Consider the following 20,643-nt stretch of genomic DNA (forward strand, 5'->3'; position numbering starts at 1 on the left):
TTTGTGATCATGTTTATAGACTTAAGTGGAAGATAACCGCGGGTTTGCTCTTTTTGGCTTTATTTTAAATATTCATAACCCCATTTGGAATTGTGAATACCCAGATGAATAGTCGGCATACAGACCCATGGTCTCCGGACCCGGGGCATCCCATCAATACAAGATTTTAGGTTTTAAAACCATACGCAATGATGTGTAAAACACTAAAACTAGCAGTTTAAGATTTATATCACAGGCTACACGTCATAGTCTAACGTTAAACCTACCCAAGTATCATATGATAACGTATTCAATTTTTAAAACTTTTCAAACTTTATAATATTTCACTTTTTCATACCAAGAATTGAGGCTTGAGTATGGCTGACCTTTCATTACTTATTTTCTATGGACAAAACGCTTTACCCACAAGAAATTCCGACCAATTTTATCAAATTGCCCTTTCATTTTCAAGGCTGAGCCTACCGACACATCACAAGTTAAGTACACTTTCTTTTATTTATCTCATATTATTAGTAGTTTGAAAAACCAATTTCCGATAAATATCATCATCTCACACTTTAATGCAAAAAACTAGATTCAAGGGACATTTTAAAACATTTTTTCAATTTTTTTTAACTATGACTCAAATATACTATCCCCACACATAAATTTTGCATTGTCCTCAATGCAAGGATAAGGACGACATAAAATAAAAATAAAATTAAAATAAAGTCGGACTACAAAAAATTAAAAACCTAAAAATTAAAAAAAAATAATAATAATAAATAACAATAAAATAAAATAAAACGTTAACAAGCTAGATAATGGAAAAGACTTAGCTGGTAATTTGCGCATGAAACATGATGCCAAAGTCTTATTCCATGAATGCCCTCCAACGACGAACGTGCTCAGCAAACAGTAACTCCTTCTCTCACAAACGAACGTAAGCGGCCAAACAAAACAATCGACTCGTGTGGGAATCTATCACCAATTTCTTCTTCGCGAATCTCTTCTCTCTTCGGATCTTCTAAACGGGAAAGATGATCCGCCGCAACATTCTCCGCCCCATTCTTGTCTTTAATCTCTATATCAAACTCGGAAAGTAAGAAAATCCACCGTATGAGACGGGGCTTCGCGTCTTTCTTGTGAAAGAGAAAACGCAACGCCGCATGATCGGTAAAAACGGTGGTCTTGGAAAGTACGAGATAAGACCGGAACTTGTCAAATGCAAATACAACGGCTAAAAGTTCCTTCTCGGTGGTGGTGTAGTTTTCTTGGGCATCATTCAACGTCTTGCTCGCATAATAAATAGGATAAAAATGTTTCTCACGCCTTTCCCCCAAAACCGCTCCAACCGCAGAATCGCTCGCATCACACATGAGCTCAAAAGGTAAATTCCAATCCGGTGACACGAGAATAGGAGCACTTACAAGTTGATCTTTCAGAAACTTGAATGCCTTCAAACACTCTTCATCGAACACAAAAGGGACATCTTTTTCCAATAATCGGGTCATCGGGCGGGTAATCTTTGAAAAGTCTTTAATAAACCGCCGGTAAAAACCCGCATGACCAAGAAAACTTCTTATAGCTTTGACATTTGTTGGTGGAGGAAGCCTACTAATCGTGTCAATCTTCGCCCGATCCACCTCTATACCATCTCTTGAAATTTTATGACCCAAAACTATCCCTTCCGTCACCATAAAGTGACACTTTTCCCAATTCAACATCAACTTCGTTTCAATGCACCTCTTTAACATCCTCTCAAGATTACCCAAACAATGATCGAAAGAATTACCGTACACCGAAAAATCATCCATAAAAACCTCCATGGATGTCTCTATCATATCTTGAAAAATTGCCACCATACAACCCTGAAAGGTAGCCGGAGCATTACACAACCCAAACGGCATGCAACAATATGCATATGTACCATACGGACATGTAAATGTTGTCTTCTCTTGGTCTTCCGGTGTGGTAGGAATCTGAAAATAACCTGAAAAACCATCAAGAAAACAATAAAATTGCTGACCTGTGAGACGCTCCAACATTTGATCAATAAACGGCAACGGGAAGTGGTCTTTGCGAGTAGCATCATTCAACCTCCGGTAGTCAATACAAACCCTCCAACCGGTAACCGTACGCGAAGGGATAAGTTCATTTTTCTCGTTCATGACATCCGTCATCCCCCCTTTCTTTGGAACAACTTGAGTCGGACTTACCCATGGAGAATCTGAAATTGGATAAATGACCCCGACATCCAACAACTTAAGAACCTCTTTCTTGACAACTTCTTGCATATTTGGATTCAAACGCCTTTGGGGTTGAACCACTGGTTTATAATCATCTTCCATCAAAATCCGGTGGGTGCAATAAGCGGGGCTAATACCTTGAATATCTGAAAGTCTCCATGCAATCGCCCCCTTATTCATTTTCAACACTTCTATCAACTTTGACTTTTCTTCCTCACTCAACTTAGATGAAACAATAACGGGCAAATCCGAGCCCTTTTCAAGATACGCATACTCTAAATGTGATGGAAGAACCTTTAATTCCAATGGAGCGGGTTTTTCTGCCTCTTTTTCACAAATAATCTCACTAACCTCCATAATCTCCGCCGAACAAGAAACATCATCTACCACGTCTTCCTCATCATTCTCCATAATTTCCGTCAACTCGTTTTCCTCATCCATCCCAACCAAATCGGTTCTACAAATATAATCAAGACACTTATCAAAACCCAGAATAAAAGAATTCAGAAAATATACCGAATGGCATGGACCGCTAACATCATCACTATCATCCCGGTGCTTCATCGACTTTGCAATATCATAAGTAACATTCTCGTCACCAACCCGAAGTGTAATTCGCCCCTCAACCACATCAATAAGAGCCTTAGCCGTTCTCAAAAACGGCCGACCGAGAATAATGGGGACCTTCTCGTCGGCCTCCATGTCAAGTACTACAAAATCAACTGGAAATACAAATTTGTCAACTTTCACTAATAAATTCTCAATAATACCTCTCGGATACTTAACCGAACGATCCGCCAACGACAACGACATACGAGTCGGTTTAAGTTCACCCAACTCCAACTTCTCAAACAACGAATATGGCATAAGATTAATACTCACACCCAAATCTGCCAACGCTTGACTCATCATATCACTTCCGAACGTGCACGGGATTGTAAACACACCCGGATCCGACAACTTTTCCGGAACCCGGTTCAACACTACCGCCGAACAATCCCCGCTAAGTGGAATAGACGAAACCTCTCCCAACCGATCTTTTCTCTTAAGTAAATCTTTCAAAAATTTCGCATACTTTGGCATGTGTTGGAGGGCTTCAACAAACGGAAGATTAATCTTTAATTGTCGGAACATATCTAGAAAATGCCTGTATTCCCTCGTGTATTTTTGATTCTTGAGACGAGCGGGATATGGAACATGGGCAATATTAATATCGGGTGGTGGCCGAAATACTACCGAGTTTTTCTCAACTTGTGGCTCAATAATTGGTGTTTTACTATGTGACTTACCCGGAGCCTCCATCTCAATTTCTTCATCAACCGCTTCCTCTTCTTCAACTCCACCCGTTTCTTTAACTACCTCGGGACCCAAAACCCTTCCGCTACGAGTAGTAATCACTTTCAATTGAGCGGCCGGATTAGTCTGAGTAGAACCCGAAAACTGTCCTTGAGGCCTTTCTTCGAGACGGCGAGCAATATCACCAACGGTTCTTTGAATATCGAGAATAGAAGATTGTTGATTCTTGATGAGCATATCGTGTTCGGTAAACTTTTTCTATGTGACTTGATCTCTCTCCAAGATTTGCTTCATCATCTCCTCTAGACGTCCCATGCTTCCATTAGGATCCTGCACATTATTTTGAAAATTAGTACCATTGTTATTATTAGTATTATTGTACTGACCTTGTCCTTGATTGTAAGAATTTCGATAGCCGGGTGGTGCGCCTGACGGACGCCAGTTGGAGTTATTCTGATTCGGGTTCTTGTAGGTGTTCCAGTTCTGATTGTTGTTGAAGTTGTTGTTTGGAAACCCTATTCTGCCCACCAACATAATCGACTTGCTGATTCATCACATACTCCAAAGTGCTGTGTCCACCTCTACAAAACTCACACTTGTCCACCTTTGTCTTAAGTTCCTTCACCTCTCGGGTCAATGATTCCAAAGCAGAAGCCACAGTAATATCCAGATTAACCTGGTGTACACCTCGAGAAGATGAGGATGTACTGTTAACGGGAGTGGAATTGCCGCGTCGTGGCCCTTTGGCGAGGTCCAATTGAGCGAAGCTCTCAAACATCTCGTTACATTCGGCAACATTCTTCCTAGCCAGTAGACTTCCTCCTGCGGCCATGTCAAACCGAACTTGGGTTTCGTAGTTCAATCCATTGTAGAATTTCCCCACGAGAGCCCATGGTGTGAGACCATTCTATGAGCATCAAGACAACAAGCTCTAAAAACGCTCCCAATCATGACAGTATTGTTCCTCTGGCTCCATGTGAAACGAGTGAATCTGATCGTGAAGAACAGCCGCTTTAGCCGATGGAAAGTATCTCATGATAAATGCAGAACGTAGTGCTTCCCAAGTGGTGAACGTGCCAGGTGGCTGCGTGTCAAGCCAAATGGCTGCTTTACCTATAAGTGAAAAAGGAAAAAGATGTAAGAAAATTGCATCTTCAGTAGCACCTTGCAATTTAAAAGTTTTCAAAACGTGGTAAAGTCGGTTAATATGAGCCGGCGCATCCTCGTCATCGTTCCCATGAAACTGATTAGTTTGAACGATGTTGTTCATGACGTATGACGGAATTTGCCATGAGTTGGGGTTGTCGATCGCGGGGACAACGATGCATGACTGGTTTCCGGTTAAGCCATCGAAGGCTTGAGCAGCAATTGTCTTATCGTCGGCCATTTGAACTTGAATTCTAGGACTTTCAGGTGGTGAACTGGTTGGGGAAGATTGGTATAGAACTGGTTTCTGACAGTTGCTTCTCTGCTGACGAGCTAGCCTCGGTCTTCAACGGAGAAAATTCCAGGTTTTCCAACGGCGGTCCTTGCGAATGAAGACGTGGAATAAACCTGAAAAACGCAACAGACCAAATGGGTAGACTCTAATAAAAGACTCGAAAATAAAATAAAATATACTAAAACTTAAAAATTAGACTCCTACGACTCAAACGAAAATAAAACAAATAGCACGTATGTAGCAAATAAGTCCAAGTAAAGCTAATAACGCAATCGCTAAGTGTCCCCGGCAACGGCGCCAAAAACTTGATGTGCTAAAAGTAGTTATAAAATAAATAACTAAAATTATACTAATCTAGACACTAAGTAATACTCTAGACCCTTAAACTACTAACCGACAAGTGAACCGATCGACTCTAGTACAGCTAAGTAAGTCCGGATATCGAACCCACGAGACTCTTTAAATTACGAAATTAGAAAATTAGACTTAACTACAAGACACGACTATTTAAGAATAATATTTGAGGGGGTTTTTTTAAACTAATTATTAATAAACTAGAATTAAAATCTAATTAATAAAACAATAATAAAACATAATCATTACTTTAAACTAATTAAACTTAAACTTAATCACTTTAAACTAATAAACAGTTAAGAAAACTTATATTAATTCAGATGATAAAGATAACTGTTAGTGCACGAAATTGTTGTCCGTAGCATTAGAATAAGTTATACATAGTTTAGATTGTTTATTTATTGTAAATGGCCCATTCGCTATGGTTTGTATAGCGAATGAGGTCCATTCGTTAGATATCTTGGCTAGTTCCTTTATTTTATTAGTCCATTCGTTATGGAAGCATAACGAATGAGGGCTAGTTCGTTAAGTTAACACCATTCGTCATGGAATGTTGACGAATGGAGTCTAATTCGTTATGGAGGCATAACGAATTACGCTTAACTTAACGAATGGAGCATGTGGCCTATAAATAGGTGGTTCCATGCTCATAATTAAGAGAGTTCACACACATGAGAGATGTGAGGTTCTCCATAAGTTATTATGTAATTTATCCACCATAATGTATTCTCTCCATATTTATCAATAAACTATGTATTTAACGTATCTTTGATTCGTATTGTATAATCGATGTATCATAGCGGCTAGATCCATGACAGGTTTCTACAATAACTACCCAGGCCAGAATCCTCAAAGTTACGGTTATTAATCAAATGGAAAACTCAAGTTATGGAACCGGGATCATAATATAGACCCTTGACAGAAAACCCGAACAGGACCCTTGAACTTCAAGAAGACGCCTATGGATTTATAACAAGTTTTAAGACTCACCCGTTTTATATTAAACTTCCTTACGATTATTTAATCGCTTATGTCTAAGTATCTTTTATGACGAAAACCTACCTTACAGCGGGGAATTCAAAAGATAGCAAAGCAGACTCAATTAATTTAATAGACTAAGCTGACAATCAAATCTAGACGGACTCCTTACGAAGAACTAAATCTAGCAATCCTGACCAACAAAGATCTATTAATAGCCTATTACCTTACAGCTTTCTAGGCTAGCAGTTCACTTTTATCTATTTACTTGATTTTATTGTTTCTATGATTTTAATGCATATTAATCACAAACTAGTCAAGAACATACAGTAAATGACCTAAAAAAACCCTATCCTATGAAACAATCAACAAGGGCAATGTGAAACAATAAATTCAAGTAAACAAAACCAAGCAATCATACGCATCAATTAAATCAAACTCAACAGTTTACATAGAACACAAAATCCATAACGAAACGAAATTGAAACATAAATCAAACCGACTAAGGTTCATCACGACCTAGGTAGTATAAAAGGTTTAGCCTAACATCTTAAAATCAAAGAAAATAAAATAATTAAGTTCAACAACCAAGCTCATAATTAAAATAATATATTCAAACCGAATAGTGATGATGCTTGGTTGAGTAGGTGTTGAACCAAAACAATCTCCACTTGAACCAAAGGACTCTTTCTCTTTTGCTTACTTTTCTTCTTTGCGGATGTGGGGTTCTCTCCGATCAGCCGACTCTGGTAAAATATATGGCGCACCCTCCTCTATATAATAAAATCCCTCGTGTCATGCTTCTTTTCCAAGTTTCTCCTAATGGCGGTGATTTGGATGGACTAGCCCCACATGATGGGCTTTTTACTCAATCCTCTTATAATTATTTTCTTTTAACTGATTGGCCTAAGGCCCATGTAACCACTGACTTTTCTTTTATCTTATTTCGTGTGAGGTGATGACCAAATTAATAAAGACCCACCACTATTTTGTGCATTCCCTGGTAAAAGTCAAAGAACGAAAAATCTATCAAACCAGATTTCCTCTTAAAACAATAATTAGATTTCATAACAAGACATTTATTAAATTATATAGTTTATGTTAAATAGAAGAGTAAATAATAACCATAATAATTATATATAATGTCATGTAACATATATAATATACGTTCGACCATTTACTCATTGATCTCATGCTTAGTTAAAAATACTCTATTTTAGCCCGTTGTCTTTTAAAACCTTAAAACCCACATCTGAACCAATTAAGAATACTATTCAATAAAAACCTGGCTCAAAAGAACTTAAAACTGTAGGAAATATTTATATAATAATATGTATATTTTAGACCATATCACATTAGTTCGTTGTTGAGTGACATCTCCTTCTTTTTTTAATATAACGAAGCACGTCAACAACTTCCGGAAATAATCTAAGCAAACTTATGATTGTTCTATGATGAGAACCCCATCGTGTATCTCCTATAGAAAGATAAAAGTAAATAAAGATGAAATTCACTAGTAAATACTAGAAAAAGGGCTTTATACAAAAGCATAGTCTAAAACAACGATTTTTATTAGCTGTAGAAAAGAAAGAAACTTCATCGAAGTTAAAATATGAAGAAATAGATAAGCCTAGCTATTTTAGTCTATGAGTAAAGTATCTAATAGATAGAGTAAGCACCGTAAAGATCAATTAGCGAGGTTTTGGCCGATACAATAAGAACTGCTTACTTTATGTCATGATGTGAGACAATTGTTAGTAATCAACTTATGTAATAGAGTTGATCTACTAAGGTATTTAGCAGCGGTGTACGAGCACATCCCAAAGATAGTAAGTCTTTCCTTTCTAATTTTCTATATGATATGAAACTGAGATAGTTATCTTTCAGAAAATTCTAATGATAGGCGAAATGTATATGTTTTACTCTTCTGAAGGTGGGAGAAAAAATAAAACTAAAATAAACCGGATTTTTAATCCAAACTTAAGATTTAAGTTTGAAACTCATTTTATTAACTTCTTTTAGTTAAACCAAAAAAATGGGATAGATTTACGATAAATCTTATTCAGTTAGATACGGTAGATTCAAATGGGATAATGAGATATAAAAAGAGTTGACTGGCGAGCCGTATGAGGTAGGAAACTCTCAAGTACGGTTCTAAGGGAAGTAATTACCCCACCGATTTCGATCGGGGAAAACATGCCATTCGCCAGGGGGATTCCGAAATTGCGGAGGCTTGGTTCGACCAAGCCGCTGAGTATTGGAAACAGGCTATATCACTTACTCCTGGTAATTATATAGAAGCTCATTATTGGTTGAAGATCACTAGACGTTTCGAATAGAAGATCAGACCTTTTCTTTATTTTAGTTATGATTTAGATTTTATTAGATATATTTTTATTTGTTATAATGAATTTTTTGTTGGCCCCATCAGTCAAATAAAATAGATCGTTCATTTGGAAAAAATCAATAAAAGAATTTATTTATATCCCTTCTAAGCGTTCTATTTTGTATAGTATTTTGTAGGACTAAAGGATACATGGATAGCTTACAAAATATATTTTTTCTTTTTCTTATTTTTTCTATAAAAAAACTATTAAAACTAATAAAAAAGGCTTTGAATCACTGTGGATATATCAAAATTTCTTAGTAATAGCTAATGTGTACAAGAAAAAACCTCTTGGTTTAATCCCTTTCCTGTCTTAATTTCACCTTTTTGAATTTCTTTTCTACTCTTTGTTTTTTTGTCTCGCATATCATATCTTTTCGTTTGCAAGAAGTAGAAACCGTATTAACAATCATGGCAAGGTATTCATAAAAAGTTTTAACACCAGTATGTTTTTTTGCAACAACCACAATCACCAACTGAAGTTGATGAGCAAAGCAATGTATGCAATGTGCTGACGAATTATCTTTCAAAATCAAAGCTTTTAACCCATTAAACTCTCCACGCATATTGCTTGCACCATCGTAACTTTGACCCCTAACCTGTTTTAACAAAAAGAAACTATAGATAAATTAAATAATCTCTATTAAAAGTTTTTGTAATTAAAATATGGAACTTATTACTTACTTGATTTATGCTCAACTGGTTACTTGCTAATAAAGAAACAATGACTTGTTATAGATTTGAGGAACATGTGTCTTTCACATAAGCAATTCCAATAAAACTCTCTTTGACAACTCCAAGTTTATCAACATACCTCACAACTACAGCCATTTGCTCCTTTAAAGATACGTCACTAGACTCACCTACTAACAACCCAAAAACATTGTCTTTAATTTCTTTGCAAATAATTTTGGTTACTTCCTTTGCAAAGCATTCGATAATCTCTTTTTGCATCGATGGAGATGCCAACTTGTTATTCTTTTTTGCATTCACTAACATGTACTTACCAATATCTGGGTTATTTTCACTAATCAACTTTAAAGTTGCAAGAAAAGGACCTTTAGAAAAAGAGTCTTTCGATTTATTATGACCAATGAATGATAAAGAATTTTCTATCAAGAATCCGGTACTACGAACTGAACCCATTAATCGAAACCAATTTCCAATCCTTTCTTCTTTACTTTGCTTATTGAATTTCTCATGAATGGATCATTTTTGGTTCAAGAGATTGTCACATTTTTGCATCGCCTTATTATGATAGCTGTCAACCATCCCAACATGTTCTTTTAAAGCACCTGGTTTACTCTGGTTACAAAAGCCTTAAGTTGAAAAAGTATATCCTCCACCTTGATTACCAACGGTTTCTTTAAACAAGTAGCAACATAAGCAATATGCTTTTTCTACTTTTATACTATACTCTAACCACGGATATTTATCAAACCATTCTACATTAAAATATCTCGGCTTACCATTATAGGCTTTGCATGGAAAGTTATGATTTCGTGGTTGAAAAGCCTTTTTAACAACATAATGTCGTCTTATGTCATCTTTTTGATTAGGGTGATAACTAGCAATAGGTGGCCTATCAAAGGAATCCAAAATGAAGATCATTCAAACTGATTGTATGTGGAATTGAAGAACTTGAAGCAATCATGTCATGCATTCCATGCACTGTTTCTATTCAAAAGAGAACAAGTTTGACACTGATGGATTCCGCATGCGTTTCCAATATACAATAGACACAATAACACCTTCAGCAACGATTTCTGATATTAAAGCACAAACCACTAAAAACAAAGAATATAAAACTCAAATCTATTTTTCTATGATGTTTCCTAAAGTGCAAATAGAAAAAAAAACTAACTACAACTGAACATGTGACAATTTTGAGCTCCAAAGTTAGGGCTTTAATCGAAAAGAAGCGCCGTTGTTTCCCGTCCACTACAACCAATCATGCAAGTTTCTGTGTCCTCCCAAATTAGTAAAAGTATAACATTACCTCTCCACCCTAAAACATTTTTTTAGTAACCCAATCTATTTCTTTTTGATAAAAACTTTCGAAAGATTTACTATTAAGTGGCAGGTAAGCGGTCAACAAGTTGCGCCGCAACCCCCTTTTGGATAGCAAACTCAATCCTACTAAAAACAAAGTTTCGGTTCTTATAGGCCGATAATGAACTATGCACGACCTTCTGAACTTTGTTCAAAATGTCCACGCCATCCGGAGCTAAGAAACCAAAAGTTTCAAAAGCAAAGGGGATAAACAGGTGTTGATTCTCCAAACAGGCTCTCTCGTGTTTAGCAACCTTGCCCGATGTCGCCTTCAATGCTGCCTGACATGCTACAAACCCATTGTTCCTAAGCCCAATAAGAGAGGACACTCCTGTGAGTTCCGCACAAGCATGTTTTCCCCCTACTCACCCAAAACACAAAAATATCGGCCGGTCGTAATATAGGTCTTCCTTCAAGAGGACCCGTAAGAAAGTTTGCGGGGGGGCTTCCTTTTTAAATGTTAGGTTTGGTTTTTTTCCTAAATTTAGTTCATTAGCAACAACAAGACAACTACACAATAAGATTCAACGTGATCATAAAGCCTTTTTTATAATCTTAAATGTTACCATTATCTAAAAATTATAAAAGTAAACCATAAAAGCAAAAGTTTCAACATAAAAAGAATACATGATACTTATTAACCCTTATATTAGTAAAAAACTTGCATCTTTTTTAAATCAGATGCAAAACTAGTTATTAAGACTTAATTTGTAGCTTCAACACACGCTAAAAAAACTCCCCAAATTTTCAACACAAAAATCTTACTAAACCATCTCCGGATGTATAGGTCCTAAGGATGGATCAAACAACACAACAAGCTAGTCTACTTGGATCAATCTTAACACTAGCTAGCGAAAATCACTAGTGAGGAACCACGATCTCGGATCTTGCTTGGTGAGGTTATTTACCCGAAATGGATAAGAGAGAAAGTTAGAGAGGGAGAGAGTTGGTAGATGGATAAGATAATATTTTTAAATGGTTTTTGGTTTGCATGAGAGACATACACTATGTATGTCTAGTATATGTTCTCATGCACCATACTATCATTATTACGGCCCAATGGGCTTTGTTTACATGGCCTTGGGCCTAAATATACAAAAAACAAACCGACGATCTAACTAAGATACAACGTTTACAACATAAGTACATACACAAGACTATTAAACAAAACGGGGCCTTACAATCTCTTTCTAGTCTTTAGTATTTAGTCCGTCTGTTCTCGTCTTTAGTTGATCTTGTATTCAAAGCCGTCTCACATCTATATAGTTGATTATAGCGTATAAACTTGTTGAATTTCTCAACTATATGATCATTCCTATCATGTCGGACGTCATCGACAGTTCCCAGTGGTGAGTTGTAGAGTTTCAGCAGGTCTTCTTAGCAAAGTGTAGTAAGCTTTTGTTCATCGAAGAAGTGCATGTGATGCATGTTGTCGTAGTGTATGATTGCTTAACCTGTGTCGCTGTCAAACTTCCAACAAATTAAACGCTCGAACAAGTTGGGGAGGAATGGTTCTCCATGATAGATAGGTATCCCATCCCTGTGAGTCTTGTACCTCCACATTCTTTTCTTCTTTCCAGTGGCAGGATCGATTTCTGTGGGATGACGAAAGGCCTTACCCTTGTTGAGCTTAAAGTTTGGGTAATCCTTTTTCCATTCCTTTCTCATGAACCGGTTGAACCATCCCTTTATCTCATTTTTAGTCACATAATGGCCCACTATTCGTCCGAAGAAGTTCATGTCAATCTCAGAGAGTGTATGCATGTCAATGATATACATATAGGTGAGATCTCCGTTGGCTCGACGTATAGCCCATATTTCGCTGCTCGGGTGCCATTCGCAGTATACGATCACGGAATCATCGAGATTGGGATATGGTCGGGCTCTTACGATTGCTCTGTTGCTGATGAAGTAGGACTTCTTCCATTTCTTCTTTGGTGCTTGTGAGGTTTCAGTAGTGTCAACAGCAGCAATAGTGGCTTGAGATTGAGCAAGTGGCGTCACTACAGATTCATCACGAATCGGAGTGTCCGGGTTCGGAGAGTAATTGATCCCATTGTCACTATCATCTTTATTCTTATCTTTAACAGCTTCTTGAGTTGCGGAGCTAGTATCTGCAAAAGAAAACACATTAAAATTGAGGCTATTTCAACCTCAACAACAACGTCAACATCCCTTGTTATTTGAGCTTCATCTGGCGATCCTTGTTGACTCACCTTATTTTCACCAGTGGCATCATTACCGCCGCTGTTATCATTATCGTAACCGCTCTCATCATACGGTTCATCGAAACTGTCAAAAGGATCTTCATTATCATCGTCGTCCTTTTCTACTACCACATCATCATCATCATCATCATCATCATCATCATCATCATCATCATCGACATCCGAGTCATCATCATCGGACTTGCCATCATCTTCATCATCACCGTCATCATCATCACCTCCTTGAACCATTGGTTGTTCAAAAGCAGGAGCAATTACAGATGTAGCAGGGGTACTTACTTGTGCAACCGATGTAGTTTCAACAAGTGCAGAAGTCATTGCACTGACCTGCCCAGTTGTAGTGACAGTACTAGCAATGATTTCAGTACTCATAATTTTCCCAACAACCATTGACTCCTCCACACCACTACTCACACAAGCACCATTTCAACCACCCTCCTTACTCGAGACACAAGCAACAATTCCATGAAATCAGCCTCAAGCTATTACCCTCTAGGCATCAGCAACAAGTCTCGCAAGATAAAATCTTCTTCTGTTGTTAGGCTCTGTCATTTTCTCATTGCCTTGTAGAAATCCTCGATAAGCATTCGTCAGATGAGTCCTCGTATTTTAAACATCTTCATCAGTCATCCACATTACCTCCAAAATGGCAAGATAATGGTTAACGAGAAACTCATTGACCCAATTCTGACCATCATTGAATTCTTGTTGTTCCTCCATCTCTCCTTCAAACTGCTCAATCATTGAACGCAGCCTCACACTCTCACCCATCAACTTGTCCACGTCCCTAGAAGAACTGGACGCACCTTCCAACAAGTGAACTCTTGAACTAAGGCGTTCAAACTCGATCATCGCCTTATCCATAGTTGAGTCTAACTCCCTCCTCAAAGTGTTTGCAAAGTTGGAGGAGGAAGGAAGATCAGTTTCTAGAGCAAAACTCTTGATTGGAGTTGTTCAATCTCATCGTGTTGTTCAACATTTCTTAACGAGTTTTGATTGATCAACTCTTACTGACTGCTGATTCTATCCTGCAAGGTATCAATCCATTCCCGTTGGCTCACAATCCGAGCTCTATCCAAGTCTTTGTCTTGTTCAAGCTCAGCCACCCGAGATGCAAGAGCATCCCGTTATCTCATTACCTGCTCATTGATAGCTTGTTGATCTTTGACAAAATTGAACATAAGCTTTTGTTTTGCTCAGTTTTCGTTTGCTTCCTCAAATGCTCTAATCTTATCAAGGATATGATCTCATAACACAGGGGAATTATTCCATTTGCTTCCTCAAGTGCTCTAATCTTATCAAGGATTCGACTTGTCGCTAGATAATGGTTTGGCTGCTATGATTGGGCTTTTGAGTGTGGATGGAGGTGTGGTTAAGATGGTTGATTGTGGAGTGGTTTGGATGTGTGTGGTTATGGTTTGGGTTGGGAAGGTGTTGTGATGGACAAAGGTAGGCTTCTAGGTTCGGTGGTGGTAGGTAAGGTTTGTGAGGTGGCTTGTGAGTGGATGGACGATGTAAATGTAGAGGTCCAAAATGATGAACCCCTAATAGGTGAAGTAAGTTGGTATGTGGGTGAGGTGATACTAGGTGGTGATAGGGTTTGTTGGATAGGTTCGGTCTCGGCTTGGGTGGTGATTGAAAGGTTTTCTAGGAATGAGGGCATTGGTTTGTCTAACCTTGACGGTGAGGTTTCTGGTGGTGTAATTGGTTCGTCTCTAAGGGTAGGGGATTTTGATTTGGATTTGGGTTGTGATTTTGTTTGTGTTTTGGATTTGTGATTTGATTGGGCTTTGGTGAACTTAACCTGTTTGGCTTTAAGTTTCTCTATGGTTTGGGCCAGTGTGGTTGGTGATGCTATGTGAGGGTCAGCTGATGTGGTGGTTGGTAATGTGATTGGTAGTGTAGTGGGTGATGTTTGTGTAGCTACTAAGGATTTAGATAACATAGCGGAAATCGAAGGAAAGATTCCCTTAAGTGAAGTAGGCACCTTTGTAGGAGTAGACTTCTTGGAGTCTTTTTTCCTTCACAAACGTTTTAGAGGGCGCTCGGGCTCCTCCTCTTCTGCAGCATGCTCCTCATCAGGTTCCTTAGATGATTCACCGACTTTGCGTTTATCTTTATCGTGCAACCTTTTTGTCTGGTGATCTCCTTCAACATCAGTATCAAGTTTAGCCTCAGTTGCTTCAGGCTCGTCTTGCTCTTCCTCTTCGTAAACATCATCAACATCATAACCATCATCGTCATCATCATCCCCACTATCCCATTCTTCCTCAACCTCAGTTTCATCACTGTCAATCTCGGTTTCAACGAACTGTCTGAACTTGACCCCATGCTCCTGACCCTTGTTGTGTACACACTTCTCCTCGTTGACTCAACCATTGGTTAGAAAACAGTTTGTCTAACCATCTTTGCATGATGAGGCTCAGATGGTTCGATAACCTTTCCCTCTTCATCATCTTCCTCTGGATACCTGGGTCTTGGAATGTTGGGTAGTAGATCGTCCAGAATGAGTTGAATAAATCGAGGATACATTATCCTTGGCTTCTTGGCAAACACATTGGATTGCATGTTCTTGAAGAACAACTTGGAATAGTTGTACTTCATCTGATGAGTTAAGCACAACATTACACCCACCCAGTCATCGCTCAGCTTATCAAAACCTTCTTTTTATGACGATAAACGTGGAAAACCACGTGAAATAAGAGCTTCCAATACGAAGGTAGATGTCTCTTCTCACACGTGCTCCACTATATGTCATACCCAATTTCCCGAAGATATCCTGCAATGTATCCTTTTGAAAACTCTGTAGCAGGATCATCAGCACCGTCTTTGATTTGCAAGGCTCTTCTAATAACCCATCCACCACTTTACTTTGGCCTGCCACTATTGATGTAATAATAGTCCGTTTCTTCTCTGTCTTGGCATTCTTCCAAAATTGTTCTACCCACGAATCATGAGTCTTGGGATTGGCAGATATAGCAAACATGAGAGGACATGTTTCCAGACCCTTGATAATGGAGGTAAACACCTTGTATTTCCTCTTCTTTGGAAGCTGTAAGGGAAAAAACATGTTATGATGCTACAACAAGAAACAAAAGAAACATAAGTATTGATCATTGAGTTTAATAAAATATATAAGATTATATAATTGATGTGTTGTAAAACACGCAAATTTTCCTGTTAGTTTTTATGTTGTTTTGTGCGTAAATTGTTAACGATTATTGATTATTCTTGCATGAAAATACATGTTTGTGATTATTGTAGATTCCATGGTTGAAGAGAGAGGAAAATGAGTCTAAATGAAGAAGAAATCAGCTCAAGCGGGAATCAAATGGAGTCGGTGCGTGCATACGAAGATAAACGAGTCAAAAACGAAGAAACTAGGACCCAGGTTCTGGCCGTGCTACGCGACTAGGTCAGGCACTTCTGCCCACGCTACGCGGCTCCCCGCATGTCCAAAATGTTTAGTTGACTTTTGTTGACCCGGCTATTTTGTCCTATTATGGGCCTGTGGGCTTGTTTTGCTTATTTTGGCTTGTTTAACAAGTTTAATGATCTATATAAAGAACCCTATGAACCCTAAATGAAATAATCATCATTCCAGCAGCCACCACACCTATTCTAGGAGAGAAACCAAGGAGGACAAACTTACGGTTTTATCTTTTGTCATTTGGTTGTCGGTTTTGAGTATTTTAATGATTTTAAGTTCACTTTTGGCTTTTAATCATTCAAAGCTTTTGTAATCAGATTTATATGAACAAGTTCATCACTTTTATATATATTTGCTACTGTTCATTGATTATGATTGGCTATATTGGTTATAATCACCTAGGTTTGATGTTTAACGGTTAAAATTAACTAGTTTAGGGTGCTTAATGTGTGGTTGATTTTAATTCTATTGTAAAACTCTTATTTTGTGGTATTATTCCGTGTTTACCCACTGCCATAGATGTATCTCAGGTTGCATGTGCCCCGTTTGGTTGATCATTGCATGAATTAGTTTAGTGTAGGCGTTAATTGAATGTTTCGGTTAATACTTTGTGTGTTGATTGATTGTGGTTGGCAAAGCATTACGGTTTGTGTTTCTTGGATCATTAAAACGAGTAGGTTCACTACCTTTGAGTTGGACCAAAACCTTAGGTGTCGGCTGATCTTGCTAGTATCTGACAAAGTACAAACTCCATCATACCTTTGGCTTAGTTTGCTTTCACATGTTACCTCAACTTGAGTTAAACATTTATTATTTGATCAGAGTATGCTTATTGACACATTAGACACATTATTTTGGACACTTGACTCTATCTAGAACTATTAAAATAAAGCAGAAGTTCATGGCCTTGACAATCAGGTCTTGTAGACTACAAACAGAGAAAGTCCAAGGCTTGAACAAAAAGAAAGAAAATAAAACAAAGTAGAAGATTCAGGGCCCTAACAATCATATATTGTATGACTACAAACGTAGAAAGTCCAAGGCTTGAATAAAAATAAATGAAAAAAAAAATTTGAAGAAAAAAAATCCTAAGACAGACTTCTTTTTTGAATTTCCTTTTACTTTTTTTTCTGACTTCTTTTCTTTTTCTTTCTTTTCTTGACTCAATTAAAACTAAGACTGACCCAGTATTACATAAGACAACTATGATTAGGTAAAGAGAGCCTTGCGTATAACATGTTATTTACGTTTCTGCCTTCATTGATATGAATTTATTTGGAGTCGGTAACCGCTTCATAAATGTGTAACCACTAGCATATGCGGAGATTTAAGTTTATATCACTTTGGCACTTACTCATTTGTCAAGCCTATCTACACATCAAACAATGATCTTGTTGGCTTTCGATCTACTCTTTTCATGTGCTAGGATTATTAGAGATAATTTCTTATCATTTTCCAAAGGTTGGATTTATTTCTAAAAAGTTTTATAATTTTTTTAATTACCCGACTTCCTCTAAATAGGAGCTCCCTCTAAACGAGAGAATGTCTTTTTGAATCATTTTCTGATTTTATTAATAGGATATAAAATCTTTTTGGTAAGCCAAATGACTCATTTTGATTCTCTTAAAGCAAAAGTGAAAATCTTTTTGGTGAGTTAAACTTAACTCATTTTCTCTCTCTAAAATTGTGACATATTAAAATAAATATTTACAATTTTATATACCAAAAGATAAATCAATTTTGAACAAAGGAGATCATGCCCAAAGATTCAACAAGAAACAAAAATCAGGCGGCTTTTGTAAAAAGGTCGGCAAAAGTTGTAGTCAATGTGGACCTTTTCAATGGTGACAATTTTCCGGTCATAACAATCACGGATAAAATGCATTCGGATGTTAATGTGTTTTGTATTTTAGTGTTGGACCGGGTTTTTAACAATACAAATTGTTGGCTCATTATCACACTTGATAGAGGTGTTAAAGAAATTCAAACCGTAATCCGGCAGCTGATGTTGGATCCAAATCACTTGTGAATAGCAAGCGGAGGCGGCAATGTATTTTACTTCAGCGGTGGAGGTGGATACTGTGACTTGCTTCTTGCATTGCCAGGAAATAAACCTTTCTCCCAGGAATTGACATCCACCCGATGTTGACTTTCGATCAAGATTGCATCCCCCATAATCGCTATCGGTGTAAGCATGCAGTACTAGAGGGGAAACTTTGGAATACCAAAGACCTAAGCAAGGCTTTCCCTTTAGATACCGAAAGATACACTTTACAACGATTAAGTGGGATTCTTTCGGATCTCACTAATATCTGCACACTGACCGGCAGGGAACATGATGTCTGGTCCGCTGGCAGTGAGATACATAAGGGAGCTAATCATTGATCGATAAAGATGTTGATCAACTGGTTTTCCCGATGGATCTGGAGTTAGCACTGGTCTGGTAGCAATCAGAGTGAGGAAAGGAGTGGAGTCCTTGAACCCAAATGTCTGAACTATGTCACGAACGTATTTCTCTTGATGTATTAAAATCCCGTCCGTTTTTTATTCAACTTGAAGTCTTAGAAATAAAGACATCCCCCCCCAACGAGCTTATCTCAAACCGGCTTTTCATGACCTGAAAAAACTCTCTACACAGTTTATCAGGTATGGATCCAAAGATAATGTCATCAACATATACTTGGACCAGAATCTAATCATCCTTCACCTTATTGATAAAGAGTGTTTGATCAATAACACCTCTTATATATCCATTCTTCAATAGATGTTCTGCTAGCATAGCATACCAAGCACGAGGTGCCTGGTGAAGGCCATAAAGAGCTTTATCAAGACAATAAACTTGTTTAGGATGATCAGGCTCTTCAAAACCTGGTGGTTGCTTGAGATAAATTTCTTCCTTCACTTTCCTGTACAAAAAGGCAGTCCATGTATGAAGCATAGGCCAAAAAGAGATGGATTGCCTCAAACCTAGCAACCGGAGCATAAACTCCGTCGTAATCAAGACCTTTGCAGAGAGAAACCTTGAACAACCAATCTTGCCGTGTTTCTTAGTATCACCCCTTATCATCTTTCTTGTTCCTGAACACCCATCTTGTCCTAATTGCTTTCTTGTTCTCTGGTTTCTCAACTCGTCTCCACACATTGAGCTTCTTGAACTGTAACAACTCATCTTGCATAGCTTCCACCCACGATTCAACCTGTGAAATAAAACAAGCAAAAAGACATCTGTTAATGGTACCAGACTTGCTCCTTGTTTGAATGCCAATAGAAGGAGAACCAATGATGTACTCGGTGGGATGTCTTTGATAGATGGGCAGTTGAGGTATGCCATCTACAAGGGTGACAGGTTCTGCTTGAAGATTAACCACCAGATTCTCAACAGGATGAAATATACGTGGAGTACTGATTAGAACAACATTGGCTGATTGAATGGAATCAGGTTGATCAAACAGATAATCTTGTGGAATTTGTTCATCCCAGAGATGTTCACTGTAAGGAACCACAACTGTATTAACCGGAGTTGAGGTAGTGTTGTCAGATTCACCATCAACAGGTTCATTAGCAGCAACAACAACTTGAGCAACTTCATCTGAAGAGGGAAACGTGGCAACATATTCTACTATGCTTGGTGCTGCTTGAACTTCTGCTGCATGTTTTTTCTGAGGTTGTTCCATGTTGTCGGGGACAACGAATGAGTAATCTGAATCAGAATCAGATGCATCTTCGACGGTAACCAATTTAGTTGAATTAGAAGATTGAGGAGCAGGGTTATTGACAACTTGATTATTATTTTCTGGAAGGGGTACCGCAGGTGGTTCAAATCTGTTGGAAGTACCAACAGATAGAGTCACGCCAGACAAACTTAATTATTGATTGCATCAACAGAGGTTCTGGTAGAGAAGATGGAACTTGGGTGTTTATAGGTAGTCGTGTAGACATGCCACGGAACTGGTTGAACAAGTAGTCATAGTCAAACAGCCAGTCGAGTCTCGAGTGAGCATCACCAGCGTTAAGCTCTTTCCAGTCAACATTGAAATATTTCAATATCAGCTTAGTCTTCTTATTGTATACACGATAAGCGGTTTTGTTGGGAGCGTATCCAACAAAATAACATCATCGTCCTTTTCAACAAACTTAGGATCTGGCTGAGCACGCGTATGGAGTAAGGTGCATGCACATCCAAATGTTTTGAAATGGTTGACTTGTGGCTTTGTATTGTAGTAGACTTCGAATGGAGCTTTCTTCAAGCG

General features: G+C 38.0%; 2 protein-coding genes across 2 annotated transcripts; both read right to left on the reverse strand.

The window, feature by feature from the left end:
• Positions 1–887: 887 nt before the first annotated feature.
• LOC143562078 (uncharacterized) lies at positions 888–4,033 on the reverse strand. The gene is made up of 2 exons (XM_077049993.1): positions 3,627–4,033; positions 888–3,587 (listed from the first exon to the last, which is right to left on the reverse strand). The coding sequence occupies exons 1-2, from the start codon at positions 3,759–3,761 to the stop codon at positions 888–890; spliced, it is 2,835 nt and encodes a 944-aa protein (XP_076906108.1). The 5' UTR covers positions 3,762–4,033.
• On the reverse strand, positions 3,783–9,829 carry LOC143562079 (uncharacterized). The gene is made up of 3 exons (XM_077049994.1): positions 9,446–9,829; positions 9,007–9,282; positions 3,783–3,854 (listed from the first exon to the last, which is right to left on the reverse strand). The coding sequence occupies exons 1-3, from the start codon at positions 9,827–9,829 to the stop codon at positions 3,783–3,785; spliced, it is 732 nt and encodes a 243-aa protein (XP_076906109.1).
• Between the last annotated feature and the right edge of the window lie 10,814 nt (positions 9,830–20,643).

Source organism: Bidens hawaiensis, unplaced genomic scaffold (assembly GCF_021521415.1).
Source record: "Bidens hawaiensis isolate Kalapana, Puna unplaced genomic scaffold, B.hawaiensis_p1.1 tig00020902_1, whole genome shotgun sequence".
Taxonomy (NCBI): Eukaryota; Viridiplantae; Streptophyta; class Magnoliopsida; order Asterales; family Asteraceae; genus Bidens; species Bidens hawaiensis.

Excerpts from the sequence above, each read along its gene's own strand:
- LOC143562078 (XM_077049993.1), bottom strand. The coding sequence starts at position 3,761 with ATGCTCATCAAGAATCAACAATCTTCTATTCTCGATATTCAAAGAACC. Across the intron at positions 3,588-3,626 it reads ATCCGGCCGCTCAATTGAAA|GTAGTTAAAGAAACGGGTGG; the intron begins GTGATTACTACT and ends TTGGGTCCCGAG.
- LOC143562079 (XM_077049994.1), bottom strand. The coding sequence starts at position 9,829 with ATGGGTTCAGTTCGTAGTACCGGATTCTTGATAGAAAATTCTTTATCA. Across the intron at positions 9,283-9,445 it reads GTTTTATTGGAATTGCTTAT|GTTAGGGGTCAAAGTTACGA; the intron begins GTGAAAGACACA and ends TTGTTAAAACAG. Across the intron at positions 3,855-9,006 it reads TAGAAAAGAAATTCAAAAAG|GATCCTAATGGAAGCATGGG; the intron begins GTGAAATTAAGA and ends AATAATGTGCAG.